Here is a 10500-nt window from a genome sequence, read left to right as displayed (position 1 = left end):
TTGAAGCCATGACCAATGTGGCCCACTTTGAGCAGACCATCGTAGCGCCGTGACCCTCTCTGGTAACAGTAGAGCTCGAAACTCCGACGGGAGCACCTCCAGCCCTGCAAGGCTCTGATGAATGCACCATGGCCCATCTGGTGTTCTGTGCCGGGGCCGCAAAGTGCGATCGCTCTTCCGCCGTCTGGCTGATGCCGCTTGTTTTAACGCGACTGTGTCCACTCTCTACTCCGTGTTTATGAATGAGTATCCTGAACTATGTCACTGTGTGTCACGCTGGGAATAAGAATGTGTAAGTGGCCCCAAGGTGCTGCCAGAAATGTTAACCATAGTTTTTTGTTTGTTTTAGCTCTTTGCTTGATGCTAGTTCTCCGCTTAGCACTGGCCTTACCTTGGAAATGTGGAAGATGGTTCCAGCACCCAGATACAGAATAAATAGTGTCTTTTGGTAGACTGCGCTTTTTAGGAGACGCACCCCCCGTGGTAACTCAGGATTGCACGGTGCTCTACGCTTTGCAACAGCATTTTCAAGTCATTCCCTCAGACCACCCTCAGTAGGCTCCATGAGGTAAGAAGGAGGAACCCAACCGAGGCTTTGAGGGGGGAAATGACTTACCCAGAGTCACATAGCTGGAAAATGGCAGAGTCAGAACTGGAACCCAGGCCCAACTCCAAACCACAGGCTCTTTCAGTGCTATAAAGGCTGGACTAATGGCAGTTGTTAAAATCGATAGAAATCTTTTATTAAAGACAGGCTAATGCCAGGCTGAAACCATCCCGTGTCCCTGCTAAGTTACCCCCTGCTGCCGTCAGGCCACGTCCTCTTGCTGCAGAGTGTACCATCCCCCCCAGGGTGAAAGAACACTTCCGTTGTTAAAAACTTCTCAGCCTGAGTTTTCAGGCCCAGGGGAGGCTGTGTTGCGTTCTCTCTGTTCAGTAGTCCCCCACAGGAATGGTGATCTTGTGGATAAATTCGTCGTACTTCACTTTGCCGTTTGGGTCGATATTTGCTTCCCTGAAAATATCATCCACTGCAATAAATCACAATAATTGTTCAGTCTGGCTACAGTGGTACATTACGGCCATCGAGTTAGCTATGGGGGGTGGGGCTCCCCAAAGGTCTTCCCTTGTGTCCAAGGGACCGTTCCTGTAGACCAGGAAATAAACCAGTGAACAGAACAGGACAACCCACCCCCTATCCCTGAAGACCACTGATCCAGTTTTGAGTGAGTCAGGCTTTGCACAGGGGCTGGGGTAGAGGTAGGGAAGTGTGCTGGAGACAGTTAAGTCACCGAAGCCACCTTCCACTTGCTTTCTTCTTCGTCTTTCTTTTTTCTTTTTGAAAGAACATGCCTGACCCCTGTGCCTGTATTTCCAGAAACCCTTGATATGGATGTTACCTTCTGTAGCCCACCCTCTCAGCCTCCCGGCAGGACGGACCCCCCCCCCAGCAGCCCCCCCGGGCCACCCTGCCCGTGGCTTTGGCCTGCCCCAGGCCTGCCTGCCTTCCCTTCCTAACTGGCATGCCCCACCCCAAGAGGGGACTTGGTGACAAGTGGTGTCTGCCGCCATCACCTCTTTTTTAAAATGTGTGTGTTTGGGGTGAGGGTAGTAGGAGAGAAAATAAATTCAGCTGTGTCTAAAGCTCAAAGTGTACAAAACTGTTACTGTTCTCTGACGTTGCTCCAAAAAAAAAATCATTTACTTGTTTCTTCTGGTTCTAGATTCTTGGGACAAAATACTAGCTTGTCCCAGATGTTGGCAAGAAAGGCCATTTCAGCTTCCATTTCTCCACAGTGGCCTCTTGGGGCCAACCTACCTTTGGCTCTTTGGGCCCATCCTCATCCCCTTGCAAAAACTGTTTCACTGCCTTCTGTCAACTTCGCTGGCGTTAGACGTCCCCCACACATAATTCTGGGCAGTTGGAAAATATCCTGCGATTTTCTGCTAAACCATCCATCCTCCTCTAAAATGTAATTACTATGCTCTGTGCCTCAGCCGATGGTAGTCCTGAGTATTTTTAGAATGTCGAGGAGACTGTAATTTATCTTATTTCATGGAGAAGCGTCTACCCATCAGCCACTGGGTTCAGCCCTTTCCAGCGGACAGGTCCAACCCCAGTTCCAGCGCTGCAGGGCCCTCCCGTCCACGAGAGGGGCCGCGCTTCACGGCCGAGCGCTGCCCATGTCTTCCGCGTAGAGCGGCGGCTCACTCCGAACCCACAGAGACCCCGGGGGCTGAAATCAGCCTGCGGCAGGCCTTAGAACGGGGGGCCTCCCCAGTAGCCTTCTCCAGCTGTTCGGTGGATGCTTCTTAATCAAATCGAAGATGCTCTTTCAGTCACCCAGGGTAAAAGAGTCCTACTTCGAGTATCGTCTTTCCTGTCTCCCACAGCAAGAGGAGGGGAAATGGGTCTTCCTGCTTGTCTGGAACACATTACCAGTCTGTTTGAAATGTTTCTTCCCTGGTTAAACAAACAAGAGATGTGTGCAAGTCTGGGGGCCATGGTACTGCTTTAGACGGAGATCATTAACCATAAGAATGAAGGCCCCAGCTGGCCCCCCTGCCAACACTCCGCCGGGAACATAAAAGGCCAAGCCCTGTCCTCAGAGCCTGAGAGCAAGGGAGAGCCCGTGCTTCTCCCGTCCCCACTAACACAGCCCTGGTGAAAGACGAGATCACGGTCACTGCCAGCCTGAAAAAGCAGGGAGAGCTCAGTGTGCCGTCTGTAGCCCTATTTTTAAATGCTCTGCGCTGTGCCTTAGTGACTGCAGATAAAATCTAAGTAGACTGCTTTACAGAATGTTAGCTCTTGGAGGGACCTGAGGGATTGTCTATTGTAACCTTGTTTCCCAACCAGGAAACCCAGGCAGGGTGAGAGAGGTTAAGAAACGCCTCTGAGGGCCCCCAGAATGAGGGGGAGCCAGGCGTCAGATCTAACTCAAGCCACCGGTTTGTTGTGATTTAACCAAAGGCTAAGGGTCCACCGTTCCCCAAGCCTTTCCCTCCACTGGTGTGGGTCCTAGCCCAGCGCTCCTGTCCCCGCCACAGGCAGGCCCAGCAGCCTAACTGGAAATGGCGGCCTCTGGCGGCCCCGGGACGGCTCCTGTGACAGGGCCGACGGGCCAGGCTGGAAGAATGCGGGCCGACAGCCCAGCACGGGGGTCACCCCCTACAATGTCCAAAGGGTGTGCCCAGAAGACCCTGGTCCTTCGTCCTGCTCCGAGGCAGGAAGACACGCTGGCCTGCTGGAAGGTGCGAGGCACAGACCACCGCAGCTGCTCCTTCTGGAAGAGCTCTTCAAACTGGCTGAGTCGTGAGGAGGGGGGCAAAGGAGCACCTCAGTTTGGAAACTCTTGGCATTAGCAACAACTTGAGAAGACAGCTCTGGCGAGGGGAAGGTGTCTGAGGGAGCGTATGTGTGTCTAACAGACTTGCATTCACGCCCCAGCTTGTCACCTGTTTGTCAGTCTAAGGGGGGCACTGGTGCCCCCAGGGGTCTTGTGAGCACTAGGTGAAGGCCCAAGTAGATCCTCGGTGGCTCTCCCCAGGCCTTCCCTCACCCTGGCCGACTTCTCCCGTCACTCTCTTCCTCCCTCGGGCTTGAGTTTGCTGAGCATGACATCTAGTCGCAGCCGTGGGGGGGCAAGCACCACATATGGTGTCTGCACGGCCCCCGCCGGCAGGGATTGGCCTTTGCTGTCCTTCCTCCCCGCCCCCAGCTCCCTACTCCTCCCCCACTGTTGGGAAAAGGGCCTCAGGCCTTTACCTTCCTTGTGGGTGAGCTTCTCCCCCAGTTTCATGAGTTTGGACCGCAGCTCAGACGCCATGATGTAGCCTTTCTTCTCCTTGTCTGCCATCAACATGGCCAAAAGAATTTCTTTCTTTGGATCTTCTTGTTTTATTTGCGCGTGCATAATGGTCAGGAAAGTGGAGAAATCCAGCTCTCCATCTCTGTCTGGGAAACCCCCAAACACAACAGAGTGAGCAGGGAGGAAAAGGCTCTTCTGGAAGAAGCCAAATGGCCTCCTGCCCGAGTCTTTAGGGCCAAGCTCCAGGGCCCCCTAATTCAGGAAGTGCCACGGTGGTGACAGCGTTACCATGGGGAGGATACAGCCCCTCCTACTGAGCCCCCACCACGGATCTGTGTCGTTAATCCCCTCAATAACCCTCAGTGACCAGGATAACCATTGCCCCATTTTGCCCACTAAGGAGACAGAGGCCCCAGAGTATGGAGTCACCTCCCAGGGCGGTGGCAGGACCAGGAGGGGCCACACTTCCCCCTGCCCTGAACTGGAGGGAAATACTCCACGCATCCATCCTTCCTTGGCAGCCCCGGCAGCACACCCACAAGGACAGACAGGTGACCCCGCCTGAAGCCTCAAGCCCAGTCCCACCTGCTCCTCTGCCCTCCCCGTCACTGCAGTCTCCGCCCTAGTCTCCCCAGCCCACGCCCCTCCTCCATGCATGCCTGGGGCCCTCAGCCCAGGCCCTGGCCAGCTACAACTGCAGGAAATCGGAACTTCCCCTGACCACAACTTCCTGTTTGGAGGAGACAGAAGCCAAAGGAAACCACCACCCCTTCAGAGCTGGAAACAGGGGATCTCAGTCACTGAGCACCCCATCACCCAGCTCCAGCTCCTTAGAGGCCCACCCCCCCGGGACGGGCTCCCAGCGCTGCTGCAGGTGCGGCCTGATGGGACTTCAGAGTAACCCGAGCAGGTGGTGTGAACCCATCTGAAAGGGGAGGAAACGAGGTCCAGACACCAAGAAGTCCCCTCTGGGCTCCAGGTCAAGTGCTCTTTCCAGCCCACGTCCTTCCTCTGGGCCAGGCTTTCCTTCCTGTGCGTCCAGCTACCAATGCAAACATCCACCCTGGCCTCTGACACCCCTCTGTCTGGTTTTTCTCATTTTTTTTTTTTTTTTTGAAAAATAGAACTCGGTTTCTGGTTATAAAAGTCCTAGATGTTCCCATTGTCAAACATACAAGAAACAATAAAGGGAATGAAAATCATCCCTGATCCCATCACCAGAGAGAATAATTATGGTAGCATCTTGGGTGGGTTTTCTTCTACCTTTTATCTCACAGTGTGGCATAGTTTTTAGGGGGTCAGTCTTTGAAGGAAGAATTGGGTCCCAACCCTGATTCCACCACTGGCTTAAGAACTTGGGCAAATGACCTCATGGCTCTGAGCCTTGATCCTCACCTGCAGGACAGAGTAGGATGGAGTCTACTTCACAGAGTTGTCTGAGCTAAGCTGTGGCAAGTACTCGGTGAAGGGAAACTGTCCTATCCTAACACATGGGATCACTGTTAACACTGTCTTTACTGCAGGTCTGTGACAACTTGATGGAATGCCTCGATCCTGTGGTCCGCTGTGACAGGTGGCATGATGCTGGTGACTGTGGGCATCCGAGGAAGCCTGAGTGTTACACAGCACACCTGGCCAGATGTCTCTACAGCTTTTACTGGTGAGTTCCGACTCCCACCTACCCCTCAAACGTCCATCCGAGCTCTTCAGACCCCCACCATCTGTACCCACCTGCTGGGCCCGCCCCAGAAGCACAGCTGCAGGGCTCGGGGGCCCACCCCCCAGCCCGGATGGCGTATTCCCCCCCAGCAGCCAGGTCTGGCCCAGCCCACTCACCGATCCCGTGAATCTGCAGGTGCCGCTGCACCTCCCCTGGTGTTGGGCTGGCCCCCAGGCACCTCATCACCACCATGAGGTCAGTGGCTTTTATCTTCCCCCGCTGCTCCTTGTCATACAGGGAGAAGCATTCCTTGTACTCTGTGCACAGCCCAGAAGGAAGAGTCAGCTGCACGTAATTGCTCTCCACCCCATGCCTTCTTCGCCCTCCCTTTCCTTTCCTTTCCCTTCCCTTCCTTTCCTTCCCTTCCTTTCCCCTTCCTTTTGCTGACTCTCCTTCTCCCCGCTTAGAGTTTCTAGATACAGCAACTGAATTTCAGATAAATAATGAATACATTTTTAGTATAAGTATGTCCCGCTTTTTGCATGGGATATACTTATACTAAAAAGTTTTTGTTGTTTATCTGAAATCCAAATTTAACTGGGTGGCCTGTATTTTATCTGGCAATCCTATCCCCTCCCCCTCCTGACTTCCCTTCTGCCTGCTCCCTCTCTCTCCCTTCCTGCCTGCCTCTCCCTCCTCCCTCCCTTCTGTCTCTCTCTCTCTCTCTCACTCTTTCTTTTTTTTTTCCTTTCCTCTTTTCTTCCCTTCCCTAACTGACTAAAACCAAAGGAAAGCCATCCTACCCTCCAGGGCCAGCCCATGGAGACCAGGAGTCTATAGCAGGGCCTGCAGACGCCAGGGCACCTTTGCAAAGACAGCTTCTGTGGGAAACCAGGAAAATAATGCCTCTGGGTTATGGAGAGGCGCAGGTCTCCTCTGGGAAGGGCTGGCAGAGAATGGCTCTCCTAAGTGGTGACAGTTATTATCACTTCTGTGGGCACTGCTGCGTCCACTCTCCAGCCCGCCACCTCCAGGCTGCTGAGCCCTCAAGCTGTCTCTGACACAGCCCTGGTCCCGTTCTTCAAGACTTCAGGGGTTCTCCCAGGCTCTGACTGAATCTGGCTGGCTGCTCTCCCCACCCCTTCCTCCCGGAAGGAGATGCCATGGCTGCTGGAGCTAAGGCTCCTCTAGACGCAGTCTCCTGGCCCTGCAGAGCCCAGTTCCCTGCCCTGGGGGCACAGGGAGCCCAGCGCGGAGCTGGGGAAGATGCCTGGGCCCCAGCACCGAGATTCCTATACTGGCTGGGGTTGGCCCAGGTGACTGTCCAATCCCTGAGGCCCATAGGGTGGAGTCACTGCTTGAGCCCCCTGGGGCCTCTCAGCACCCAGCTCCCCTTCTCCTCACACCACATGGCTGGGGCCTGGGCCAGCCGCTCCGCAGCTGATCATGACAAAACCACGGGCAGGCTCACTTCACCTGGGCCCTTGTTTCACCCTGCAATGGCCCCGTGATGCGTGCAGAGGGGCCACTGAAGGCTGGGGCAGCTGAGGGCCTGCGGGGCGGGGGCGGGGGGGGGGTTGGTGCGGGGAGGCAGTCTGGCCCCTGAACCAGAGCTCCACCCACAAGGCCACTCTGGATCCTGGATTCCCAGGCAGAGGCCACCAGAGGGCAGAAGGGGGTGGGGGAGGCTGAAGGAAGGCCCCCAGCTCCTGCCCTAAGGCCCCTTCATGTTCCCCAATTAAGGCCTCTCCTTGAGGAGTTCAGGGCCAGTGCTAATAAAAGGCAGCTTCCCTGGTGGGGTTTAGGGACAATTAGCCACTTTGTGCCTGTGGTGAGGTTGCAGGGAAAAGCCTAGCCCTTTCAGAACTTTCCAGAGCCTGGGCTTGGAGAGGGCCAGGACACAGACATGACCAGGGGGCAGGAACTGAAGTGGCCCAGGGGAAGCAGCACCAGAGCCTGACCTAAGATCCCACTTTTGGTTCCTGCAAAACCTAATTCCCTCCAAGAGGGGCCCGTGCCAGTGGGGGTGATGCCATCACTTATGGGGGGCACAGAGGGGGAGCCGCCCCGCATGTAAAACTCCCCCAGCGCCCTTCCAAGGGCCCTCCCATGGCCACCCACCTTGTCTTCTGTCAGATTTTGCCCCCTGACACCTCAACCTATGACAATTGTCCCTGCCTGGCCCCCATGCTGGAAGGCCAGGCCTCACAGCCTTAGGACCTGGAATTGGCCAGGTTTACTGACGGGCAAACTTCCTCTCCTACATGGATCAGTAACTGCAACCATGCCCCTGACATCAGCAGGGCCAGGGGCAAATGGAGTCCCATCTCCTAACAAACTGTTAGATAAAATACGTTCTATCTTCCCACCTTGACAAATACACCATTGAAAGACCTGGAAGGCCAGATCTGAATGGGGACTCCTATGCTGGAACAGGACAGCAGGCTCTTCTCCTTGCAGCCCCTGTCCAGGCCCCATGACCCCCACACCTCCCTGCTCCCCATCTCCGGCTGTTTCTTCTGATGGGCAGGCCATTTAACAGCCTATATATGTTACCCCCGAGTGTGAGTGAGCGAACAGATTTTGTCTGTTGTGTTCACTGCCATATCTTCGTGCCTAGAAGTGGCCTGGCACAAAGAAAGGACTTGTATTTGGTGAAGGAAAGAATAAATTGGTTAAAAATCCCCCTCAGGTCTTCCCTTTGAAAATGCAAATGCCCTGGGGCAGGAGAGAATCCTCCCCAGGCCTAGGATCACACCAGCTCTGTGCTGGTGGATGTTTAATAACCCGCACTGACGATACATGTAGGCAAGTTTATTAGAACTTTTACAGACATAAAGGGAGTATAGCACACCATTTATAAATAATAATAAAAGATGCAATACTCTTTATAAGTTCCATTCTAGCCCGCTGATTATCGCAAGTGAGTTTTGCCAACTCTCGTGTCCATTGCCAACCTATAGTTTCCATTCAGCCATGGTTTGCCAAGGGAGGTCTCATGCCAGAGCGCAACTCTTTTCCCAATGAATGTATTGTCATTACATCTGATAAGTGAGCTACCGTGACACTATTTCTCACCCTTGCACAAATGACATTCATTAAACTGAAACCTCTTTCAAATCGTCAGCCAAGCTGATTGCAATAGGGTTATTTTAAAATGCCCGCCATATAAAATGCAGGGATTGAAACATTGTTTGATGCTACATTATTTAATAAATGGCTGATTTTAATGAGCAGCTCAAAATATTCCTAAAATTGTACCACCCAGCTCATGCCAGCTAGAGCGAGTCTGGGTGACACCGGCCTGAGCCAGGCCCAGGGTCCTGTGTATATGACTGACGTCCTCTCTGCCCCCGGCTCGCAGCAGCCTGGATAGGTCCTGTCATTCTCGGAGGAGAAAGCTGAGGCTCCAAGGTGACTGGACCCCGGGTCTGCTGCCTCCAAGACCCCTGCCCTTCCCACTCCAGTGGGCTACCTCTGTGCAGTCTCTCATTCATGAAACATTAGTGGCTGCTTTCTTGATGTCAGATACGGGGATACAAAGGGAAGCTTCCCTTCTTCCCTTCTGGGAGTTTCACAGATCCCAGGAGGCAGGGTCACTGAGCCTCAGAACTAGGTGTGGGTTGGTGGAGGGATTTTCCTGAGGTCGAGAGCTGGACTCCAGCCTTGACAGACCACTCAGTCTGCCCTTCAGACTTGGGCAAGAGAGGCCCTTGCCCTGGGCCTTATGTTTTAACAGTCACTGCTCTGGCCCTCTTCTTGGGGTGAGGGTGTTGAGCCATCTAAGACCAGGTGCCCACCTGGAGCCTGCAACCCCGCCCCCCACCCACTCTAGACCAAACTTCGGGGACCCAGAACTCTGGCATCCTTGCCCAAGTAACCCTAAGCACACCCCCAGCGCCTGCGGGACCCCAGCTGGGCTCTGCAGGGCCCCCAATTTCTGTGTAACCCAACTCTCCCCTCCTGGCCTTCTGGAAACACAACTCCATGCTGTGCTACACTGAGGCCGGCTGGGCATCGGGCCGGCTAGGGGCCTCGGGGAGTAAATGCTCCAAACACCAAAACTAGGCTTGATATCAGGGCACAGGGGACTACAGAGGCCACCTCAGCCCACCCCCATTTCACAGATGGGGAGACTGAGGCCCAGAGAGTAGAACTGCCAGCCCGAGAGTCCAGACCAGGGCTCTTTGCCCTCTCAGCCCCTTCTTTTGTTCCACCATCAGCCACAGCCAGTCAATGGTGGCACCCCCCATCTCCCAGCCCTCCTCCCAAATCCAGCTATCCGGTCCTGGAGAAGCACCTTTCGGGCACTCTCTCCTGGCTACCCCACTGGTAAGTCCCACTGACAAATGTAACACCAACACTCCCACCTCTGAGCCGCCCCCCCTCCCCCCGCCCTCCACGGCTACTGGTGTCCCCAGCATCAGGTGGCCCCTGCCTGTGGGTGGGCCCCGCTCTCCCACCAGCCGCCTGCCTTCCCACCGACAAAAAAAACCTGAGCAGAGCAAATTGCCTAATGAGACCCACATTCTGCTGCGAGTTGCTAATTAAAGAGCAAAGCCAACTTACCATTAATTTGGTCCTGGGAAAGAAACTTGGCCTGGAGCAGAGAGAGGAGAACAGTCAGGGAGGGGACTCCGAGAAAGCGCCCCCCGCACCCCACCCCGGGGCGCCCAGGCCCGACGGCACAGCCCCCTCCTCACCATCCTGGGGCCTCGGGCTGTCGGCTGTGGGCTGGAGGCTCCCACGGCTGCCTGCTCGCTTCCCTGCCTCCCGGCTTCAAGTCGAAAGTCCGCCGGGCGGGGTGGAGGCCCCGCTACCATGGAGACCAGGCCCGGCGCCGCCCGCCCGGGTCAGATTCCAGCTCCGAGCGCCGTCAGCGCGGGGCGGCGGGGTTCGTGTGAGTCACTGGGGCTGTGGAAGGGCTCCCCCAGAACGCGTCCTGCGGAGGGAAGCTGGTGCTGTCTAGCTAATGGACACAAGCCGCGGTTCCTTCCTGGGGGGCCCTCCGTGGACGGGGGGGGGGGG

At 55.3% G+C, this 10500-nt stretch overlaps 1 protein-coding gene across 4 annotated transcripts; it reads right to left on the bottom strand.

Annotated features, from left to right (window-relative positions):
• Nucleotides 1-721: 721 nt before the first annotated feature.
• Nucleotides 722-10362, bottom strand: CALML4 (calmodulin like 4). Of its 4 annotated transcripts, XM_040643064.1 has the most exons (5): nt 10176-10362; nt 10042-10072; nt 5649-5789; nt 3770-3958; nt 722-1031 (listed from the first exon to the last, which is right to left on the bottom strand). In XM_040643064.1, exons 1-5 carry the CDS (start codon nt 10293-10295, stop codon nt 934-936), a joined length of 579 nt encoding a protein of 192 aa, XP_040498998.1. In that variant the 5' UTR covers nt 10296-10362; the 3' UTR covers nt 722-933. The 4 variants fall into 4 exon arrangements, with proteins under 4 accessions (XP_040498998.1, XP_040498999.1, XP_008706767.1 ...); XM_040643065.1 differs by lacking the exon at nt 5649-5789 and having other exon boundaries at nt 10176-10342; XM_008708545.2 differs by lacking the exons at nt 10042-10072; nt 10176-10362 and adding an exon at nt 6276-6346.
• Between the last annotated feature and the right edge of the window lie 138 nt (nt 10363-10500).

This window comes from Ursus maritimus, unplaced genomic scaffold (genome assembly GCF_017311325.1).
Source record: "Ursus maritimus isolate PB19 unplaced genomic scaffold, ASM1731132v1 scaffold_27, whole genome shotgun sequence".
NCBI classification, from domain to species: domain Eukaryota; kingdom Metazoa; phylum Chordata; class Mammalia; order Carnivora; family Ursidae; genus Ursus; species Ursus maritimus.
The sequence above is the reverse complement of the archived record's forward strand: the minus strand, read 5'-3'. Positions and strand labels throughout refer to the sequence as shown.